The sequence below is a fragment of the Rana temporaria genome, chromosome 8, assembly GCF_905171775.1.
Source record: "Rana temporaria chromosome 8, aRanTem1.1, whole genome shotgun sequence".
NCBI lineage: Eukaryota > Metazoa > Chordata > Amphibia > Anura > Ranidae > Rana > Rana temporaria.
Window position 1 is genome coordinate 46,511,729 of NC_053496.1, and position 24,292 is coordinate 46,536,020.

The window sequence follows — 24,292 nt, forward strand, 5'->3', positions numbered from 1 at the left end:
GGAATAACTCTGTGTCCCCCAAAAAGAGAAAACACACTCATATGTGATAAGGGCGATAAAGTAAACTTAGTGGTGATATTCAAATCAAGCCCACTTACTTCTACAAGTCTGTGAAAGATGACTTTGGGTGATTGTTATAGGTGGCTTTGTGCTCCCCAGGTAATAGGAAAGCTTTAGAGCAGTAGACCCAGAATGTGTCAAACATCACTTAATACCTTATTCTGTAAAAGTGATAGCCATCTTTATAGATAAGAAGATGTTGTCATATTAAAAAAATTTGTTCTGTTGGGCTTTAAAAAAGTGAAATGGAATAGTGTGGAAAAAATTGTGAATCATCAAGATTAATAAAAACATTACTAACCTTACCGATGGTGGAGGTTGCTGATAATGTGAAAACAATTTTGCTGATAAAACTGTGTATACATTAACCTGAAAATATATTATTGGCACAGCTGGCCAGTGTACAGGTGGGAGGAATGGGGTGGGGGGTCCTGGTAAAACATATAAATATCCACATTATTAGCAACAAATTGTTCACTGGTAAAATCGACACCATGAAATTCCTTCTGATCTGTGTGCTCCTCGGGGCAGCTGGTGAGTATACAATATATATATATATATATATATAAGAATGCTGGTAATCCAAAACACTTGTATATCGAAGTGAGTTTCCCCATTGGAAATAATGGAAACTCAGATAATCTGTTCCACAGCCACTGCTTGTCTATGCAGGACCGCATGTGGCCAGAGGTGCAGGGGTGCCGGAGACACTCGGAAACACTCAGAGACGCTCAGAGACCACTCAGAGACACTCAGGAACAGTACACTACAGTGTTTCTGTAGTGTTTCCGAGTGTCTCTGAGCATCTCTGAGTGCCAGCGGTGCCCCCGCACCTCTAACCAAATGTGGTACTGCACACCCGAGAGGCTTGAATCCTGCTTGTCTTGCGAGACAACGCTCACGAAGTGGGTCAGGATTAAAAAAAAAACAGCTTGTATTGCGAAACGCTCATAAACCGCGTTACTCGCAATCTGAGGTTCCACTGTATAATCCCTTTGCGTAGGCTCTCTGTATGTAACCAGTACATGTTGTGTTTTACAGCTGCCTTGGATGATGACAAGATCGTCGGAGGATATACCTGTGGAGCCTACTCTCAGCCCTGGCAGGTATCTCTGAACTCCGGATATCACTTCTGTGGTGGATCCCTCATCAACTCCCTGTGGGTGGTCTCTGCTGCTCACTGCTACCAGTCGTAAGTGCACTTTTTATTGGAATAGTTATGAGGCATTGAAAAAAGTTGTATCTATTATTCAGAGCTTTTACCAGCTGGTTGACAGGCAAAGTGGTAAGTTGGTTAAATGGCTGGTTGGTTGGTCAGTGGGTGGGTCAGCAGAAGATCCATTTGGATGGTAATGCCCCTAATAGCAAAGAACCTATTCTTGAACTGCAGTCAAATTAAACACAAATTGTTTGGTGCTCCCAATCCCTTGCTAATCTATAGCTCCTGTGTATCCAAATCAGATATACATAGATAACCATTATTGCAAAAAATATAGTGCTCCGAACAATAATTAGGCAACACCAATGAAACTATGTAAGAATTACCATACAAACGATTTAGCTGTAATCATTACTTGTATTATTAAACCCTTTCTCCAGGTGTTTTATAATATTTTGAATAGATTGTGGATGAGTTAAAAATGCTACCAAGTGTTATTTATTCCTGTGATCCCCCTTTGGAAGTTTTTCCCCTCACTTCTTGTCAATGTAATATAGGGTACATTGACAGAAAGCCTTCCCAAATCTACTAGAATGTTATTTTTTTGTGTGTCCATTGGAATCAATTGTATACCACTTCCTGTCTTAACTGGATGTGAGGATAAATCTCCCCAATAGAAAGACAGGCCTCTGACAGAGGCCATATTCCTTACCTGCTCTATACCAACTACAATTCAATGTTCTCAGTACCCAAAATGACTGTTCTTCACTCCTGGAACTGAAGTTGAATGTATCAACCACTAGTGGTACACGTTCCATACTAAGCAAACCCACACTGCTGCTCAGCTTGAAACAAATTAACTGGTTTCTATCCAGAATTCCTTTGCTAAAGATGCAAATATATACTGATTTCATTGAATTTGTCTCTATACAGGAGCATGCAAGTCAGACTCGGAGAGCACAACATCGCTGTCAATGAGGGCACAGAGCAGTTTATCAACTCTGCCAAGGTCATCAGAAATGCTGCATACAACTCCAGAACCCTGGACAACGACATCATGTTGGTCAAGCTGGCCTCTCCCGCCACCCTCAACTCCTACGTCAAGAGCGTGCCTCTGCCCGGTGGTTGCGCTGCTGCCGGCACCAACTGTGTGATCTCCGGATGGGGCAATACCCTTAGCAGTGGAAGTAAGTCAACATCACTGTAACATCATACATTACTGATAATAAATGAGGCTAAGCTTCTCAGGTAAATTTTCCAAGATTGAAAATGTAGGCAAATTAAAACACCTAATAAAAACGAATTGAAAAGAAAATGTAGGCAAAATGATTCCTTTGAGGAACAAATACCATAAATCCTAATTCTGGGCAGTTAGGAATAAATTGTTTTTTCAAGGGTTTGGAATAACACAAAATAATGTTTAACCTAATCCAGAGTCCTGATATCTTCTTCCATGAGGCTATGGGCGTGGTGACCAGTTGTCCAAAGCCTCTCTTCTTGCCAGTTCTCTGACCAGCCTTGTTGTCACTGCCCCTCTTACTGAGGTCATCATGTACAGTGCAGGACCAACCTAATGACCATGTCATTAGGGAGGCTGCTGGAAGGAGGGCCCAATCCCATTTTGGCACCAGAGGGACCAAACAGGAGGCTGTCCCGGGGTAGAATAGATATCACTCTTGGTTATCCTTCATGAGCTGGGAGGAGGGCAATTTTAGTTAAGCAGGCCATTGATGAAGCAACATTGGCAGTTTTGAAGGGGGAATCCCCCCTTGGAACTATTGTGTTTTTACGGGGGAATGGGGGGATGTCCCTGCCAAAAGAACACAGTGATTATTGCTAGTGGCTACAGACACTGGCAATACTTGTATGCTAACAATTGGACATACTAGTTGTACCCAAGTTAATCGATGTATCCTCTTGGGTACAATCTGCCAACTCATAGATGGTTTAAATGATTTGAACCATCTATAGCTGGCTTTAGACTTTACTAAAGAAAAACAAAACATAAATAAAGTAGAAAAAAATAAGAAATATATTCTGAAATGTCTTTGAAACTCAGAACATGTGTCCCCATTGGAAGACTTCCCTTTTTCCTCTTCTGTCAACCGCTCAAAATGTTGGATTTTTCTTCATTTTCAATCCTGGTGACAATGGTCATCAGGACAAATAAAAAGGGAGTTCGTCTTCAGTGAGAACACAGGCAGCAATAAAACCTGAAGAAGGGTTTATCAGCCCACCCACACCACTCTATCCCCCAAAATGTTGACTGCTCATTTTTAATTGAAAATAAACACAGATCTCAAAAACTAGAAGAGGGGTGGGATGATGGGTCAGCTGTGTATGCGTAATCTCATCTTCAAATTTTTAGAACTATTCAAAACTTAGGCTGTATAAGTAATTCACAACATAGTTGAAAGTCACCTTGGTAAAGAGCTGCAGAATATCCACAAATGCACCACATGCTGGCTGCAAGTGGTAAATATAATAATAAATAATTATGATTATTTCAGATTTTACTGACTAACAATGCATAAAGCAATTTTTTGTCTTTTTTTTAACATGTTTTGTTCTTTCTCCTTCTATCTTCAGTCACTATTTTATTCACTACATTTTGTATTTAAATTGCAGCCAGCATGCCTAACCTCCTGCAGTGTGTGAACGCCCCCATCCTGACTTCCGCCCAGTGCAGCAACGCCTACCCCGGAGAGATTACCGGCAACATGATCTGCGTTGGCTACCTGGAGGGAGGCAAGGATTCCTGCCAGGTAATTGCCACAACTTATTTCAATTTTGTATATAAAGTTGTACTGTTCAAATACATGTGTTCTCTCGAACTACTAGTAGTTTTTATAGGCTGGGAATTATTATTATTTTTTTTTGTTATGTAAAACATTTTTTATTTCAATGTATAATTTATAGTCCAAATGTTCAGGAGAAGTTTTGAAATTAGAATAAAGATATTTCTAAATGTATAGTAAAACAGATCTGCTGTAGTAATATTTTATATTAGTTGGAAAAGCAACTAATAAAGTTAAGGCAATATGGACAAAAATAGAATCTTAAAGTATAACTGAACCCAAGAAATAATATGCAATGATTTACTAAACCTGGAGAGGACAAAATCTGGGGGAGCTCTGCAAAAAACAAACAACAACAAAAAAAAATCAGCTTCAAGCTGAAGTTAAAAGCTGATTGGCTACCATGCAGAGAACCAGATTTTGCACTCTCCAGTTTTGGTAAATCAACCCCAAAATCTTTTAGCTTACCAGTCCTAAGATATGGTGGCTGCATTATTTTTCCCAATTTCAGGTTAAGAATGTTTTTTTAGCAAATATAGTAATTAACTGTTGATCCTGCCAGACATCAAGTGTCATTGTCACTTCCTGTGAAATTAACTGGAAGCAAACACAGTCTTATCTTGCTTGCTTAAATTACTAATCCCATCGCCCCACTTGTAATAGCAAAGGTAGACAGGCTCCTTCCATAGATACAGTAGAGGTAATGAGTTTTGCCACCCAGGGACAGGAAGGGTGTCATCCCTTGGATTACTAGGTGAAAAAAAAGATAAAGCCTGAAAAAATGAAAACCAACACAGCCACTGCATGTAAATACTTATAATTTACCGTAATTTACCCAAAGTTCTAAAAAAATATTTTTCTATTTTCAGGGTGACTCTGGTGGCCCCGTGGTGTGTAACGGACAGCTCCAGGGTATTGTCTCCTGGGGATACGGCTGTGCCCTGAGGAACTACCCCGGTGTCTACACCAAGGTCTGCAACTACAACTCCTGGATCGCCAGCACTCAGGCTGCCAACTGAACTTTCAACTGAAATACTTATTCAGATCATTCTATTCTCTGCTTCTAGAATACATCAAATGATGTGCTAGGCTCAGACTTTACACCTACATTCTGTAATCACTGAATAAACATATTTCTTTATATAAAATAGTTTTGTTCATTTTATATATTACTACAACTATTGGTTCTCCATTTTCTGCTCATCTTGGCTACAGAATTTAGGCTGCAAAAAAAAAAATTTTTTACAAAATGCCATGCATATTGGGGGTGGAAGTACAGCTATTTAGTGGAGGGCTGATGGCAGTAGCTCTACTTTCATGGTGGAAAAAGGCAAAACAAATAAATAATATAGCATATACAATTGTTACACAAGCTAAATTGTAATTTATTATTGTTATTAAGTAGTTCACCTCCAGGACGCTGTTCACAAATAAAATGTTGGTGCTTTTTCCCCCCACAAATTGAGCTTTGTTTTGGTGGTATTTGATGACCTCTGTGTTTTTATTTTTTGCGCTAGAAACAAAGAACTACTGACAATTTTGAAATAAAAACTATGGGCCAAATCCTCAAAAGAGATACGCAGGCGGATCTGCTGTTCCGCCTGCGTATCCCTGTGCCTATCTTTGGAACTGATCCACAGAAGCAGTTTTCCAAAGATAGGCAGAAGATCCGACATCTGTAAGGGATTTACACTGTCGGATCTTAGGATGCAGTACCGCATCCGCCGCTGGGGGGCATTTCGTGTCGAAATGCCGCCTAGCGTATGCAAATTAGGACTTACGGCGATCCACAAAGCTTTTCAGCTTCGTTTTTTCGCCGTAAGTTTTAGTTTGCATGTGTAAAATTAGGGCTGCTTTTACAAAGTGTAAACTGTTTACACCTTGTAAAAGTAGACCCTTCTTCCTCGCGACGCGTTTTTTTTTTTATTTTGAATTTTTTTTTTTTCGCTGTATCTTTTTTTTTCCCCGACGCAACTTTTTTACCCGGCGCGATCCTCAAAACTCGGCGTATCGTAAAAACACGCGATGTACGTCATAGAAAAATGACATCACGGGCATCCGCAGTACGTCCGGCGCGGGAGCGCGCCAAATTTAAATGGGAATCGCCCATTTGTATTAGGAACGCCTTGCGCCGGACGGAGTTAAGTTGCACTGCCGAAAATTTCCAGGTAAGTGCTTTGAGGATCGGCACCTAACTTGGGAGATTTGCGGCAGTGTAACTTAACTCGGAAAAGTTAAGTTAAGCCCGTTTTTTGAGGATTTGGCCCTATATTTTTTTAATTTCTGCTATAAAAAACATCAAATAAAAAAAATAAAAAAATCAAATTTCTTCATTAATTTAGGCCAATTTGTATTCTGCTACATATTTTTGGTAAAAAAAATCCTAAAACTTTATGAACCAAAAAAAAAAAAAAAAATACCAATAAGTGTATATTGATTGGTTTGTGCAAAAGTTATAGCGTCTACAAACTATGGGATATTTTTATTTATTTATTTAGTTTTACTAGTATTGGTGACAATCAGTGACTTGTAGCCAGGCTGCAATATTGCCACAGACAAATCAGACAACTAACTGACACTTTTGACACTTTTTTGGGGATCAGTGACATTATTACAGCGATCAGTGCTAAAAATAAGCACTGTCACTGTACTAATGACACTGGCTGGGAAGGGGTTAACACCAGGTGCAATCAAAGAGTTAACTGTGTTCCTTGCTGGTGATTCAGTGTAGTGGGGGTGGAGCTTTTACTATTGGAAGACATGAATTGGTGTTTTTGCTTTACAGGAACACAGGATCCATGACTCCTGTACTGACAGAAGGACAATCTACCTTGTTTATATAAGCAGACTGTCATTCTGTCATTGTACCGAGCGATCAGTGGGTGCTGGCGCACACTGGGTCCATGAGAGCTGCTGATCAGCTCCCGCTGTGTAAAATCATGACGGGAGCGAGCCAGTGGCGGCGCGCACTTATGCCCAAAACACAAAAGTGCATAATCATGTATATATATATGTATACCAGTATATATATATACACATATATATATATATATATATATATATATATACACACATATATATATATATATATATATATATATATATATATATATATATATATATATATATATATATATATATATATCCTCTTCTCAAGAGAGAATAAATTCAGTTACTCAAATCTTTCTTCATGGCTGAGCTCCTCCAGGCCTCTTATCAGTTTGGTTGCCCTTCTCTGCACTTTCTCCAGTTCCCCGAAATCCTTTTATGAACTGGTGCCTAAAACTGAACTGCATATTACAGATGAGGTCTTACTAATGATTTGTACAGGGGAAACATTATAATATCTCTCTCTGAAGTCCATACCTCTCTTAACCGCTTCATGACCGCCTACCTTAAATATACTGTCGCCTTACGCCAGATCACGTACCTAGTACGTGATCTGACACTTTTAGATCTGGGGTGCACACACAGAGGGAGCCCAGTGGTGGGTACTGTGGACTTGATGTCCCCTGACAGCCGCCGATTACACAGGACACATGCAGAACCACAATCAGCCTATGTAAACAAGGCAGATTGTCGTTCGCTTAGAAGGGAAGATATTGATCCTGTGTTTCTGCAATGTATGAACACAGATCTTTGCCATCCCGTAGTAAAAGCAACTCCCCCACACAGTGAGTAAGCACAGGCTAGGCACATATTAACTCTATGATTGCCCCTTAGTCCAATTTATCCGCCATAATAACACTAGTAAAAAAAAACAATTCTCATACTTTTTATTTTTTTACCAAAAATATGTAGCAGAATACATATTGGCCTAAATTGATGAAGAAATTCGATTGTTTACATTTTTTATTGGATGTATTTTATAGCAGAAAGTAAAAAAGCTAAATTGTCAGTCTTTTTTACTTTATAGCACAAAAAATAAAAACCGCAGAGGTGATCAAATGCCACCAAAAGAAAGCTCTATTTGTGGAGAAAAAAATAATATTATTTGGGTACAGTGTCAATAGACCATGTAAGTGTCACAGTTAAAGTAACACAGTGCCATATCATAAAAAAATGGCCTGGTAATGAAAGGGGGTGGTTAATCTTCCGGAGGTCAAGTGGTCAATATAAGAAAGGATTTGCTCGCTTTGGAAACCACAGCTATTAACACCCTGATCCTTCTCCACCATTGATTCCCCCAGTTGTACTGCCCCTAGTATGTATGCTGCATGCTTATTCCTAGCCCCCAAATGCATAACTTTACATTTATCAACATTAAACCTAATTTTCCACATAGTTGCCCAACTAGACAGTACATTGAGGTCAGCTTGTAAGTTGGAGACATCATGTAAGGACCAGGACGTTATTCCACTGCAATCATTAAAGAGGAAGTAAACCCCCCCCCCTAAAAACGGGGGAAATAATAATGAGCTAGTATGCATAGCATACTACTGTAACTCATTATGTTGCTACTTACCTGAAATCAAAGCCCTCGAAGTGCTCCTCGTTCGCCGCCATGTCCCCTCGCAGATTCTTCCTGTTTTCGCCGAATACGCGGGAATACCGCATTAACTCAAGTTATGCCATTCAGAAAAACGGCACGCTCAGTGCGCCTGCGCCGTTGTCTAGGGCGCTCATGCACCGTAGACATCGGCGCCTGTCATTATTGTAAATATCTCCTAAACTGTGTAGGGTTAGGAGATATTTCTTGCACCTACAGGTAAGCCTTAATCTAGGCTTACCCTTAGGTGCAAGTTGTGTGGTTGGGTTTACAACCACTTTAACCACTAAATAGTTTTCTATCCATTGACAAACGGATCTTTCCAAGCCTGTAGACTTTACGTTATACATTAGCCGTGTGTGGAGAACTGTGTCAAATGCTTTGGCAAAATTAAAGTATACCACAGCCAACCCCCCCCGTCCAAGGTTTTACTTGCCTCCTCAAAAACAGAAATCAGTCAGTCTGACAACTTCTGTCTTTCATGAATCCATGCTGTTTGTTGCTTAACAGGCAAATGGGCGTACAGGTAAGTCCCCTTTAATTTGCCGCCGTGTGGTCGCGCACGTGCCCGTGGGACCCATGGACTTGATGTGCGCCGGTGTCCCGCGATCGTGTCACGGAGCTGTAGAACGAGGAGATGTCCGTGTAAACAAAACATCTCCCCGTTCTTCCTAGTGACATGTCACTGATCGTACGTTTCCTCTCATCGGGAGCAGCGATCAATGATGTGTCACTTGTAGCTACGCCGCTAACCGTTAGAATCGCTCCCTAGGATACACTTAACCCCTTCAGCGCCCCTACAGGTTAACCCCATTCACTGCCAGTGTAATTTGTACTGTAAATAGTGCATTTTTATAGCACTGATCGCTGTAAAAATGACAATGGTCCCAAAATGGTATCAAAAGTGTCCGATGTGTCTGACATAATGTCGCAGTCACAATAAAAATCGCTGATCGCCGCCATTACTAGTAAAAAAAAAAAATATTAATAAAAATGATATAAAACAATCCCCTATTTTGTAGGTGCTATAACTTTTGCGCAAACCAATCAATAGACACTTATTGCGATTTTTTTACCAAAAATATGTAGAAAATACATATCAGCCTAAACTGAGGAAAAATAAAAGTTTTTTTACATTATTTTTGGGGATATTTATTATAGCAAAAAGTAAAAAATATTGATTTTTTTTTAAAAATGTTCGCTCTATTTTTGTTTATAGCGCAAAAAATAAAAACCGCAGAGGCGATCAAATACCACCAAAAGAAAGCTCTATTTGTGGGGAAAAAAGGACGTCAATTTTGTTTGGGAGGCACGTGCAAGACCGCGCAGTTGTCAGTTAAAGCGATGCAGTGTGGAATCGCAAAAAGTGGCCTGGTCTTTGTCAGCCAAATGGTCCGGGGGTGAAGTGTTTAAAATATTTTTTTCCAGCAAAAATTCCTCTATGTGGTCTTTTATTAAACTCTCCAATATCTTCTTGACTATAGAATTTAAACAAAAAGGTCTTTAGTTACTTAGTAAATACTTTGATCCGTTTTTAAATTCATTTAAATATATTGGCCTTACGTCAATTCAATGGCACCATTCCAGTCATTAACGAGTCCCTAGAAATACTGGGTGCAGGGGTGCCACCCCCCTAATCCATGTGCCCGGCCCCTAATCTACATGTAGGCGCATGCATTTCATTTTGTTTTGTTTTTAAGCACATGATTAGAGCCTGGGACTCTAATTGGCTTAAAAAAGGGTGGGCTTGGGGCGCAGAGCACTGTGCCCTGCGCCCACCCAGTTGTGTGACAATAGCGAATTCATATTCACTGTGGATTTATAACCGATGCTTTTGCATACTAACCATCGGTTTTGACCTATCGGTTAGGTGTCCATCGGTTCAATTTTAAAGCAAGTTATACATTTTTGGACCGAAGGTTAACTGACCGATGGGGCCCACACACGATCGGTTTGGACCGATGAAAAGGTCCTTCAGTCCATTTTCATTGGTTTTGACCGACCGTGTGTACGTGGTCTAAGACCTCATCTGGAATATGCAGTTCAGTTTTGGGCACCAGTTCTCAAAAAGGATATCGGGGAACTGAAGAAAGTGCAGAGAAGGGCAACCAAACTAACCAGAGGCATGGAGGAGCTCAGCTCTGAATACCTAAGTGTTCCATATACTTGGTGCTAAATTATTCACTTTAAGGTCATCACAAAGGACAATCTCTGTGATATCACATATGTTGTGTTTTTTTTTTTTTTTTTTTTTTGCAGCCCAAATTCTGTAGCCAAGACAAGCATCACATAGGGAACCAATAGTTGTAGTAATAGATAAAATAATTTTATATAAAGAGATATGTTTATTCAGTCATTACAAAAATGTAGGCTTAAAGTCTGAGCCTAGCACATCATTTGATGTATTCTAGAAGCAGAGAATAGAATGATCTGAATAAGTATTTCAGTTGAAAGTTCAGTTGGCAGCCTGAGTGCTGGCAATCCAGGAGTTGTAGTTGCAGACCTTGGTGTAGACACCGGGGTAGTTCCTCAGGGCACAGCCGTATCCCCAGGAGACAATACCCTGGAGCTGTCCGTTACACACCACGGGGCCACCAGAGTCACCCTGAAAATAGAAAACGCATTTTTTAGAACTTTGGGTAAGTTATAAGTATTTAGATGCAGTGGTTGTGTTGGTTTTCATTTTTTCAGGCTTTATCTTTTTTTTCACCTAGTAATCCAAGGGATGACACCCTTCCTGTCCCTGGGTGGCAAAACTCATTATCTCTACTGTATCTATGGAAGGAGCCATGGTAGCCATTAAGGCTGGATTTCAAGCATGTCTACCTTCGCAATTACAAGTGGGGCGATGGGATTAGTGGCTTACACAAGCAATATAAGACTGTGTTTTCACAGGAAGAGACAATGACACTGGATGTCTGGCAGGATCAACAGTTAATTCCTATATTTGCTAAAAAAAACATTCTTAACCTGAAATCAAGAAAAATAATGCAGCTAACATATCTAAGGCATGGTAAACTAAAACATATTGGGGTTGATTTGCTTAAACTGGAGAGTGCTAAATCTGGTGCAGCTGTGCATGGTAGCCAATCAGCTTCTAACTTCAGCTTGAAGGTGATTGATTTTTTTTGTTTTTGTTTTTTTGCAGAGCTGCACCAGATTTTGCACTTTCTAGTTTTAGTAAATCATTACATAATATTTCTTGAGTTCAGTTTGACTTTAAGATTATATTTTTTTCATATTGCCTTAACTTTATTAGTTGCTTTTCCAACTAATATGAAATATTGCTACAGAAGATCTGTTTTACTATACATTTACTTGAGAAGAAATATCTTTAATCTATTTTCAAAACCTTTCCAGAATATTTGGACTATAAATTATACATTGAACTTATTTTTATTTATTTTTACATTTAAACTTATATATGAAAAACAAAAAACTAAATTCTCAGTCTAGGAAAACTACTAATAGCTTCAGAGAACACATTTATTTGAACAGTACAACTTTATATACAAAATAAAATAAGTTGTGGCAATTACCTGGCAGGAATCCTTGCCTCCCTCCAGGTAGCCAACGCAGATCATGTTGCCGGTAATCTCTCCGGGGTAGGCGTTGCTGCACTGGGCGGAAGTCAGGATGGGGGCGTTCACACACTGCAGGAGGTTAGGCATGTTGGCTGCAATTAAAAACAAAAAAAAAGGCAGTGAATAAAATATTGACTGAAGACAGAAGGAGAAAGAACAAAATGTGTTAAAAAAGACAAAAGCTTGTTTTATAAATAATAAATAATAAATTCCAATTATATTTTATTATATTTACCACTTGCAACCCTCAGGTGGTGCTTTTGTGGATATTCTGCAGCTCTTTACCAAGGTGACTTGCAACTATGTTGTGAATAACTTATACAGCCTATTTTTTGAATTGTTATAAACTATTAGAAGATGAGATTCCACATACACAGCTGACCCATCATCCCACTCCTCTTCCAGTTATTGAGATCTGTGTTTATTTTCAGTTAAAAAGAAGCAGTCAAAAAAATTGGAATAGAGGGGAGTGGGTGGGGGGGGATAAAATCTTCTTCAGGTTTTATTGCTGCCTGTGTTCTCACTGAAGATGCCCCCCCCCCCTCTTTATTTGCCATGATGACCATTGTCACCAGAACTGAAAATGATAAGAAATCCAACATTTTGAGCGGTTGACAGAATGGAAAAAAGGGAAGTCTTCCAATAGGGACACTTGTTCTGAGTTTCAAAGACATTTCAGAATACATTTCTTATTATTTTCTACTGTATTTATGTTTTGATTTTCTTTAGTAAAGTCTAAAGCCGGCAGTCTAACGCAGGCAGATTGTGCCCAAGTTGATCCATCCATTGACTTGGGTACAACTAGCATGTCCAATTGTTAGCATGCAATTATTGCCAGTGTCTGTAGCCACTAGCAATAATCACTGTGTTCTCTTGGCAGGGACAAGAGAAACACAATAGTTCAAAGGGAGGGATTTCTCCATCAACACTGCCAGTGTTGCTTCATCTATGGCCTGCCTAACTAAAATTGCCCCCTCTCAGCTCATGAAGGATCCAGCGCTAATTTTCTTTTCTTGGGAATAGGATAATCCAGAGTAATATCTACATTACCCCGGGACAGCCTCCTGTTTGGTTCCATTCCCTCTGGTGCAAAAATGGGATTGAGTACACCTTCCATCAGCCTCCCTAATGACATGCCACTGGTCATTAGGTTGGTCCTGCACTGTACATGATTACCCTAGTAAGAGGGGCAGTGGCAAGGCTGGCCAGAGAACTGGCAAGAAGAGAGGCTTTGGACAGCTGGTCACCACAGCCATAACCCCATGGAAGAAGATTTCAGGACTCTGGATTAGGTTAAACGTTATTTTGTGTTATCCCAACCCCTTGACAAAACAAGCAATTGCTGCCCAGAGTTAGGATTTATGGTATTTGCTAACATTTTCTAATCTTGGCAAATTGACCTGAAAAGCTTAGCCTCATTTATTATCAGTAGTCGATGATGTTACACTGATGTTGACTTACTTCCACTGCTAAGGGTATTGCCCCATCCGGAGATCACACAGCTTGTGCCGGCAGCAGCACAACCACCGGGCAGAGGCACGCTCTTGACGTAGGAGTTGAGGGTGGCGGGAGAGGCCAGCTTGACCAACATGATGTCGTTGTCCAGGGTTCTGGAGTTGTATGCAGCATTTCTGATGACCTTGGCAGAGTTAATGAACTGCTCGGTGCCCTCAGAGACAGCAATGTTGTGCTCTCCGAGTCTGACCTGCATGCTCCTGTATAGAGACAAATTCAATGAAATCAGTATATATTTGCATCTTAATCAAAATAATTCTGGATAGAAGCCAGTTAATTTGTTTCTAACTGAGCAGCAGTGTGGGTTTGCTTAGTATGGAACGTGTACCAGTAGTGGTTGGTACACTCACCTTCAGTTCCAGGAGTAAAGTACAGTCGTTTTGGGTACTGAGAACATTGAATTGTGGTTGGTATAGAGCAGGGAAGGAATAGAGCCTCTGTCAGAGGCCTGTCTTTCTATTGGGAAGATTTATCCTCACTTACGGTCAAGACAGGAAGTGGTATAAAATTGCTTACAATGGACACACAAACATAATTACATTCTAGTAGATTGGGGAAGGCTTTCTGTCAATGTATCCCATATTACATGGACAAGAAGTGAGGGGAAACACTTCCAAAGGGGGTCACAGGAGTAAATAACACTTGGTAGCATTTTTAGCTCATCCCCAATCTATTCAGAATATTACACAATACCTGGAGAAAGGGTTTATTGATTAAAGTAATCATTACAGCTGAAACTTTGGTATTGTATTTTTTACATAGTTTCATTTGTCTAGCTTAATTATTGTAAGGAGCACTATATTTTTTGAAATAATGGTTATCTATGTATATCTGATTTGGATATTACACGGGAGCTATATGTTAGCAAGGGATTGGGAGCACCAAACAACTTGTGTTTAATTTGAATTTATGAATAGGTTCTTCACTAATAAGGGATCTCCTGCTGACCCAACCCACGTCCAACCAACAATCCATTTATTCAACATGCCATTTTGCTGGTCAACCAGCTGGTAAAAGATATGAATAATAGATACTACTTTTTTCAATGCCTCGTAACTATTCCAATAAAAAGTACTGTCTTAAAAAGTGCACTTACGCCTTGTAGCAGTGAGCAGCAGAGACCACCCACAGGGAGTTGATGAGGGATCCACCACAGAAGTGATATCCAGAGTTCAGAGATACCTGCCAGGGCTGAGAGTAGGCGCCACAGGTATATCCTCCAACGATCTTGTCATCATCCAAGGCAGCTGTAAAACACAACATGTGCTGATTACATATAGAGAGCCTACGCAAAGGGATATATTACGTTTTCTTTCATATAAAAATGAAAAATAAAAAAACATAATATTTAAAAAATGAATAAACATACCATATACACACACACACACACATACACACACATACAGTATATGTATATATATATATACACACACATATATGTATATATATATATATATATATATATACACACACACATATATGTATATATATATATATATATATATACACACACACACAATGTATACTCACCAGCTGCCCCGAGGAGCACACAGATCAGAAGGAATTTCATGTTGTTGATCATACCAGTGAACAATTTGTTGCTAATATGGTAGGTATTTATATGTTTTACCAGGACCCCATCCCATTCCCCCCACCTGTAAACTAGCCAGCTGTGCCAATAAGAAATGTTCAAGTTAATGTATACGCAGTTTTATCAGCATGTTTTTTTTTTTTCACATTATCAGCAACCTCCACTATGTGTAAGGTTAGTCATTTTTTAAAGGCCAACAGATCAAATTGTTTTAATATGACAACATTATATATAAAGATGGTTCTAACTTTCACAGAATAAAGTTATTACCGTATTTATCGGGGTATACCGCGCGCTGGAGTATAACGCGTACCCCAAGCTTAGAAAGGTAAAAAAGGAAAAAAAAGAAAACTTAAATTTTTGCCCTGCGTCCATCGGCGGCTTTGTCCGGCGTCCGTCCGCGGCCTTGTGCGGGGTCCGTCCAGCCTTGTGGGTGTCCATGTGCGGCTTCCTTGCGCGGGGTCCGTCTGCGGCTTTGGAGGTGTCCGTCTGCGGCCTCCATCCAGGTGTCCGTCTCGGTCCATCGTGTCTGTCTGCGGCTTTGGAGGTGTCCGTCTCGGTCCATCGTGTCTGTCTGCGGCATTGGAGGTGTCCGTCTGCGGCCTCCATCCAGGTGTCCGTCTCCGTCCAGCGTGTCCGGTGTTCGTTTTTGGATTTGGCGCAGGCCGAGAGGAGCCGGATTTCATGTGTGTTTGGCTTGTCTCGGTTTCTCTCGGCTCCTTTTGCGTGGCTGCGGGCGGAGCCGAGCGTAGCCTAGCCGAGTGCGCAGTACACTCGGCTCGGCTCTAGGCTAGCGGCTCAGAGACAGCGGGGATCGGCGTATATCGCGCACCCACGATTTTCCCCTGATTTTAAGGGGAAAAAAGTTTGCGGTATACGCAGATAAATACAATGCAAAGGGCGGTCACTGATGCCTGACTTAGCAAGTGTCAGGCCTATCCAACAATATGTGCTTTTTCAGGTAAAGTTTTCAAACCTTGTTTCCGCCTGGTCTGAAGTTAAAGGGGTTGTAAAGGTAAATGTTTTTTCACCTTAATGCATCCTTTGCATTAAGGTGAAAAAACATTCAACAGTACCGCCCCCCCCCCCCCCCCCCGAACCCCCGTTTTACTTACCTGACCCCTCGAAAGTCCTGCGCCATCCACGTGATCCTCTTCGGTTCCCAGCCTGGCCGTTGATTGGCTAGGCTGGACGGATTGATAGCAGCGCAGCCATTGGCTAAAGCTGCTGTCAATCACAGAGGATGAAGCTATGCCCACCGCTGTATCACGGGAGCGGGCCCACAAAAGCTTTCCACCATGCAAGCTCGCTCACATGAAGGTGGAAAGCTTTTGCGAGGAGGAGCCGAGACAGCCGCAGAGGGACCCCAGAAGACAGGGTTAGGGGACACTCTGTGCAAAACAAACTGCACAGTGGAGGCAAGTATAATTGTTAATTAAAAAAAAAAAATTGCCTTTAGTGTTCCTTTAATGCATATAAACCTAAATATGATAAAAAATACAGAAAAATACAGAACCTGAGGAATGAGGGGGAGATGGACCTCCTATCACAATTTGGATTAGCAGCAAGGATAGGAAGTGTTATCATAATGGGGGATTTTAATTATCCAGACATAGACTGGGTGGAGGGAACCATGCATTCGTCTAAGGCCCCGTACACACGACCAGTTTCCTCGGCAGAATTCAGCTTCCGACCGAGTTTCTGGCTGAATTCCGCCGAGAAACCCGGCCGTGTGTACACTTTCGGCCGAGGAAGCCGACGAGGAGCTCGGCGAGGAAATAGAGAACATGTTCTCTATTTCCTCGTTGTTCTATGGGAGCTCTCGCCCCGCCGAGCTCCTCGGCGGCTTCAGTGCTGAACTGGCCGAGGAACTCGATGTGTTTGGCACGTCGAGTTCCTCGGCCGTGTGTACGAGGCCTAAGGCTCACCAGTTTCTATATGTCTTGCAGGACAATTTCATTGGTCAGTTGCTCAAAGTAGAAATAAAGCGTTACTTGATCTACTGATTACCAACAATACAGACATGATCAAGGATGTGGAAATACAGGGCAATTTAGGAAACAGTAATCACAGGTCAATTGGCTTCAGTATAAATCACAAAAAATAGGAAACATAAGGGAAATACAAAGACACTGAATTTCAAAAAAGCCAACTTCCCTAAACTACAAACCTTGCTAGAAGGCATAAATTGGGATAAAATCTTAGGAACAAAGAACACAGAGTAGAGATGGGTTTCACTTTAAGAGCATATTAACCAGGGGCATTAGCCAGTGCCTCCCATTAAGTAATACATTTAAAAGACTGAACAAAAGTCCTGGATGGCTTAACTACAATGTAAAAATGTATATAAAAGCAAAAGAGAAGGTAAAAATACAAGGTTGAGGGATAGTCATCAGCATTTAGACTTTATAAAGAATGCAACAAGAAATGTAAGGGTGCAATTAGGGCGGCTAAGATAGAACAGGAAAGACACATAACAGAGGAGAGCAAATAAAATCCCAAGAAATTCTTTAAGTATGTAAACAGTAAAAAAGGGAGGACAGACCATATTGGCCCCAAAAAGAATGAGGAGGGACATCTGGTTACAAAGGATGGGAAGATGGTGAAGGTAATTCATTTCTTCTTCTCCTCAGGCCCCGTACACATGGCCGAGGAACTCGACGTGCCAAACACATCGAGTTCCTCGGCCAGTTCAGCCCTGAAGCCGCCGAGGAGCTCGGCGGGAGGAGAGCTCCCATAGAACAACGAGGAAATAGAGAACATGTTCTCTATTTCCTCGTCGAGCTCCTCGTCAGCTTCCTCGGCCGAAAGTGTACACACGACCAGTTTCCTCGGCAGAATTCAGCCAGAAACTCGGTCGGAAGCTGAATTCTGCCGAGGAAACTGGTCGTGTGTACGGGGCCTGAGTCTTCATGAGGGAATCAGGGGGGCTTCAGTAACCAAACAGCAGTGTTTACTCTCGTGACACATCACAGGAAGCACCTTCCTGGCTACCAGAGGACAGAATTAGAATTAGACTTGGGAAACTTAACATTAATAAACCACTGGGACCGGGTGGCTTGCACCTGAGGGTACTTGGGGAAATCAAATAATTGTCAGACCATTGTTCCTAATTTTTACTGACAGTCTGCTGACTGGAATGGTACCAACGGATTGGAGAAAAGCCAAAATAGCACCAATAATTAAAAAGGACCAAAATTACATCCCTGGGAATTTACAGACCAGTTAGCCTAACATCAATAGTATTCAAGCTCTTGGAGGGGATGATAAGCGACTATATACAATATTTTAGTAATGAAAACTGTATCATTAGCAGTAATCAGCATGGATTCATGAAGAATCATTCTTGCCAAACCAACCAAACCAAAAGGAGTTGGGATGAGCCCAGTGTTCGAGTCCAACATAAGTTCGACTTGAACAGCGAACATTATGTGGTGTTCTCTGCAAATTCGAAAGCCGTGGGACACCGTTAAACTCTATGGGACACTAACATGAAAAACCAAAAGTGATAATTTTAAAGGCTTATATGCAAGTTATTGCCATAAAAAGTGAATAGGGACCCGCGTCCAGCCCCAGGGGACATATATCAATGCAAAAAAAAAAGTTTTTAAAAATGCTGTTTTTTCAGGAGCAGTGATTTTAATAATGCCTAAAGTGAAACAATTAAAATTAAATATTGCTTTAACCACTACTCCACCACCCGCCATCATATGACGGCGGGACGATGAGCCTATTGTTCTGGGTGGAACGTCATATGACGTTGCGCCTTCCAGAGCCACTAGGGGGTACGCTCGTTCCCGCCGCGTCACCTAGAACCCGATGCGTGTGCCTGGTGGCCACGATGTCCGCCGTGCACCCGCGATTGCCCAGGAACTGAGCAGGACCGTGGATCTGTGTGTGTAAACACACAGATCCACGTCCTGTCAGGGAGAGGAGACCAATGGTGTGTCCCTTGTACATAGGGACACTGATCGGTCACCTCCCACAGTCAGTCCCCTCCCCCCACAGTAAAAATCCCTCCCTAGGGAACACATTAACCCCTTGATCGCCCCTAGTGTTAACACCTTCCCTGCCAGTCACATTTACACAATAATCAGTGCAGATTTATAGCACTGTTTGTTCGCTGTATTCCAGTGGGGACGAAGGATGCGGAACTTCCCAGGCGTGACGTCAAAAGGCTCAGGGAGACCGGATCCAAAGCAAGGCTTGGAGCTTGGAGTTATAGAAGGCTCAGGAAAGCCGATATCGAGACACGGCTTAACGCTCAATGGTGAAGAGCAAGCCGAGAGAGGCAGGGAGGGGAAGTGCTTGGCTGTAGTCTTGACAACCTGTATCGGGGCCTGGCCCTTCCTCAGGTCATGATGACGCCCAGGAAGTTCCGCATCCTTCGTCCCCACTGGAGCTCGCTCACACTACCTTCTGGCTTTTTCTTCCATCCACGACTGCCGGCTGATTCACCACCTTTTGCCGGGATTTGCTTGAAGTTTGATTCGGTCCCTTTTCCATACACAATTTGGACCGTGTTCCTCTTTCCTCCCCACCTGCGTGGACTTTATAGGGGATACATGAGGATTTCATCCATCGCAGCAAACTTTCCAACCAACATCCGGTTTATTGGTCGCCTCCACAAGGTATTACTATAGTGCTGAGCAAGCTGATTGTTGACTATTCATGCAAAGGAGGATCTAATTGTTTTTAAAACATCACCTATGGCAACATTAAATCGATAGTTTTGTTTATTGATTTATGCCTGCTTATTTTCTCCACTCAAGACTTGGCCCAAATAGCGCTTTTTTGTATGGTTGTTTTTGATTGTATACATTTTCATCACATCCCTCCTGGTGTGTTCTTCCACATAGCAGCTTATTGGGCAAATGTAGGACGTAAAGTTTAATTGCCATCGTCACACATATCCCGGTTTCCTGGCGCCAGACTTTTTGTTGTTTTTATGTCTTCCACTGGTATTCCGAAGCCTCATGCCCTGTACACACGATCGGTTCATCCGATGAAAACGGTCTGATGGATTTTTTCATCAGATATCCGATGAAGCTGACTTTCATCAGTCTTGCCTACACACCATCACTTAAAAAAACGATCGTGTCAGAACGCGGTGACGTAAAACACAACGACGTGCTGAGAAAAATTAAGTTCAATGCTTCCGAGCATGCGTCAACTTGATTCTGAGCATGCGTTGATTTTTAACCGATGGATTTCCCCACAGACAATCGTTTTTTTTTAACCATCATATCATTTTAAAACAGGTTCTAAGTTTTTTCACAGATGGGAAAAAAAACGATGGGGCCCACACACGATCAGTTCGTCTGATAAAAAGGGTCCATCAGACCGTTTTCATCAGACGAACCGATCGTGTGTACACGGCATTAGAAATAGCTTTGAAACCCTTCCTAGATGGACACATGTTTGTTTCTAATCTGTTCTTGATTTTTTTTTAGATTGTGGTATTATGTGTGGCTCTTTGTGATCTGTTAGTGTGCTTTATTTTGTCAGACAGCTTCTATTTATGTGATTTTTTGATTCAACAGATCTGGCAGTAATCAGGCCTGGGTGTGGCAAGTGAAATTTAACTCAGCTTTCCCAAAAATTGTGGTTATCACTGTTCATTCATGATTCAGCATGGGAGGGAGCAATTACTTTTTCACATAGAGCCAGGCAGGTTTGAACAGCTTTTTTCCTTAATAAATGAAATAATAATTTAATAACTGCATCTTGGATTCACTCGGGTAATCTTTGTGTAATATTAAAATTTGTTTGATGATCTAAATCATTTAAGTGTGAGAAATATGCAAAAAAAAATAATTTTTAATAAGGAAGGGGCACTGAAAGTGCACTTGGAGGTGTAGTCGCTGTAGATCTGAGGGAGACATACCAGGAAAATAAAAAACAGCATTTTAACTTGGTCATAATTGGATGATAAAATCAGCAGAGCTTCCCCTCAATTCAGATCTTCCCTTCAGATCTACAGCAACTGCACTTCCAGGGGCACATGTAGTGCAAAGTGGATTTGCCTTTTGTAAATAACTCTTTTGGTCTGCCACAGTACACAGAGCATGGGAATCCAATAGTTTTAGTAAATATAAACAGCTAAATACTATTACAAGACAATTTTATGGTCCAGTTCATTGAGGCCCTGACTAGGAATGACGCTCTGCTGGACCTGATAATCTCAAACCATCCAGAGCCAATATTTATATAAAAGAACATCTGGGTAGCAGCGACCAGAACATGATTTAATATAATGTTATCTGTAAGCAACAAACACATACAGGAAAGATATAAACTCTCTGTGCAAATGTTCCAAGGATGACGGCTGCTCTCCAAGACTTAAGCCTCATACACACGGGCCAGAATCTCGTCAGGAAAAAACATTGTTTTTCCTGGTGAGATTCTTGGCAAGAATCTCTTGCCACCTGAGTGTACAGACACTCCTTTCAAAAGAACCGCGGTTCTCTTGAAAGGCAAGAACGCGGTGACGTCATCGTGTACGACAAGCATGCGCTCATCACATTCTACGCCGCCGTCGCCGCCATCTTGCTGCACCCTACCTATGCCTAGGAAGCTACCGCGCATGTGTCAAAGTCATTTCGAGCATGCGCGGGTTTCCACAGCGACCGGGTAAGTATACACACTCTCGGGTTTCTCGGCAGGAAAACTGCAGAGAATCTCACGACGAGAAAATAGAGAACGTGTTCTCTATTTTTCTCGTCTAGATTCTGGCCAGTTTTCTTGTTGAGAAACCAGCAGTCCCAAGCAGTGTGTGTGTTTTTTTTACCTTTTTTAAATTTTTTGGGGTTGAAATAGTATGGGTACAATGTACCCTGTTACCAATTCACATGGGGGGGGGCTGGGATCTGGGAGTCTCCTTTGTTAAAGGGGGCTTCCAGATTCCCATAAGCCCCCCGCCCGCAGACCCTCACAACCATTACCCGATGTTGTGGCCTGGTATGGTTCAGGAGGGGGGTGCTCTCGTCCCCCCCTTTTCCTGTGGCCTGCCAGGTTGCATGCTTGGATAAGGGTCTGGTATGGATTTTTGGGGGGAACCCCACACCATTTATTTTTATTTTGGCACAGGGTTCCCCTTTTGAGGGGACCCCTATGCCATTTTTTTTAAATTTGGCACAGGGTTCCCCTTGATATCCATATCAGACCTGAAGGGCCTGGTAATGGAATTTGGGGGACCACCACACATTTTTTTTATCTTGGTTTGGGGTTCCCCTTAATATTTATGCCAGACCCAAAGGGCCTGGTAATGGACTGGGGGGGGGGGGGGACCCATGACATTTTTTTCAATGACTTGTATCTGTATTGCCAGGAGCAATTCATTATAGCCGCAAATAGTTTTAAATTCTTTTTTTTCCTTTAGAAATGTAATTTTGTGCAGGGACTGTTATAAACACGCGAAACATGCGCTACTTTACAGACATACTATAGACACCCCCCAGGTACGAATTGTTTCACTTTTATTGTTTCACTTAAAAGCATTATTAAAATCTATTTTAATTGATACATGTCCCCTGGGGCAGGACCCAGGTCCCCAAACACTTTTTATGACAATAACTTGCATATTAATCTTTAAAATCAGCAAGGGCTTTCGAATTTGCCGCAAACACCCCAAATTGTTCACTATTCGGCGAACGAGTGAACAGCCAATGTTCAAACCAAACTCATGTTTGACCCAAACATAAAGCTCATCCATACTCTCAATCAGGAAATGGGTCTTAAGACTGGATTGGCAGAGAGGAGAATTTACCATATTGGCCAGGAGCAGAAGCAGGGGAAGCTGCCAAGGAGGAGATGCAGCGGGAAGCTGCCAAAGCTGCTTGCGACCTAGTTGGGGTATGTGCAGTGCTGGTGGGCGGACAAGCGTGTGACGGGGGGGTTTGTTCGCCGATCGACCGAGCAACGGGGGTGGGGGGGTTGGGTGGTTTGTTTGTCGCCCCCCCCCAAAAAACTGGAGCACCAGCCGCCACTGCCTGGACCAGATGGCATCCACCCACCGATCCTTAAAGAATTGAGCTCTGTCATTTCAAAGCCATTGTTTCTGATGATTTTTAGGGACTCATTCATGACTGGAATGGTATCACTGGATTGACGTAAGACCAATATATTTAAAAAGGGATCAATGTCTTTACCAAGTAACTAAATTGTGTTTTTTCTGGGGGTGAGTGTAGCACCCTCTAGTAGTGTGCTATAAAGGATAGGTACATTTAAGCAGGCCTGGCTGTTTGCTAAGCCTTTTTGTTTTCATTCTGGGTTGGGAGTGGCACAGAGTAGAGCTGGGTGACTCAAGGTGAAGTCACTAGGACCTCTTACTTCTTTCCAGAAGGTTCTAGTGCTTTCTGTAAAGACTGTTCTGGTCCTGGCTGGAAAATTGAAAAAACTTGCTTACACGTTTTCTGGGAGGGGTGCTGCTTAATCAGGGCCTTAGATTTAAGCACAATTTTGTATATATACTGCAAAGATATACAAACATATTATTGACAAATAACATATATAAACATTAGCAAATAATTATATTACCACAAAATTTTAAACATTAAAAACGTTCAATATACTGAGTCATGTTGCTTTATATTTTTGTAATGGTATCCTAATAGGGCTTGTTACATATACCACAGCATGCAGGGCCAATCCGCCCTATAGGCTCACTATGCAAGCCGCTTAGGGCCCCACAAAGCTCTGAAGGGCCCCCCAAATTACTAGAGGCCCCGCCTGGTGAGAAGTCATTTTTGCCCCCTCATCCCGCTTCTCAACTCACTGGCTGCATGGGAGAAGAGGTAAGAAGTCAGCACCCCCTGCTTCTCAATTTACTGTAAGATGTCATTTCCGACAGCAGAACACCCCCTACCCCCGTTTCTGAACTTTCTCTCATTGTCGTCAGCGCCCCCCGCTTCTCATTTTTAATGTGCCATGTCATTTTGCTTAGGGCCCCAGGGAGGTCAGGATCGGCACTGTCAGCATGTCATGGGCAAAGAGAGTGGGCAGGGAGGACAAATTATCTCAAGTAAAGTATAAGTATAACCATAAACTGTATTCTAACATCTACATTCATGCCTAGAAAACTATCATGAAGACTGT

At 41.8% G+C, this 24,292-nt stretch overlaps 2 protein-coding genes across 4 annotated transcripts in view; one reads left to right on the forward strand and one right to left on the reverse strand.

The window, feature by feature from the left end:
• Positions 1–486: 486 nt before the first annotated feature.
• Positions 487–24,292, forward strand: part of LOC120946874 (trypsin-like) — a 169,936-nt gene continuing 146,130 nt past the window's right edge. The window contains exons 1-5 of one of the 3 annotated variants that reach the window (XM_040361687.1): positions 488–594; positions 1,102–1,252; positions 2,153–2,406; positions 3,848–3,984; positions 4,887–5,165. In XM_040361687.1, coding sequence (XP_040217621.1) covers positions 555–594; positions 1,102–1,252; positions 2,153–2,406; positions 3,848–3,984; positions 4,887–5,036 — 732 coding nt within the window. In that variant the 5' untranslated portion in view covers positions 488–554 and the 3' untranslated portion in view covers positions 5,037–5,165. Of the gene's footprint in view, positions 595–1,101; positions 1,253–2,152; positions 2,407–3,847; positions 3,985–4,886; positions 5,166–24,292 lie in introns of those variants that run through there. The other 2 variants (XM_040361689.1, XM_040361686.1) reach the window with 2 other exon arrangements.
• On the reverse strand, positions 10,879–15,237 carry LOC120946884 (trypsin-like). Its single transcript, XM_040361707.1, has 5 exons — positions 15,136–15,237; positions 14,702–14,852; positions 13,552–13,805; positions 12,046–12,182; positions 10,879–11,111 (listed from the first exon to the last, which is right to left on the reverse strand). Exons 1-5 carry the CDS (start codon positions 15,185–15,187, stop codon positions 10,962–10,964), a joined length of 744 nt encoding a protein of 247 aa, XP_040217641.1. The 5' UTR covers positions 15,188–15,237; the 3' UTR covers positions 10,879–10,961.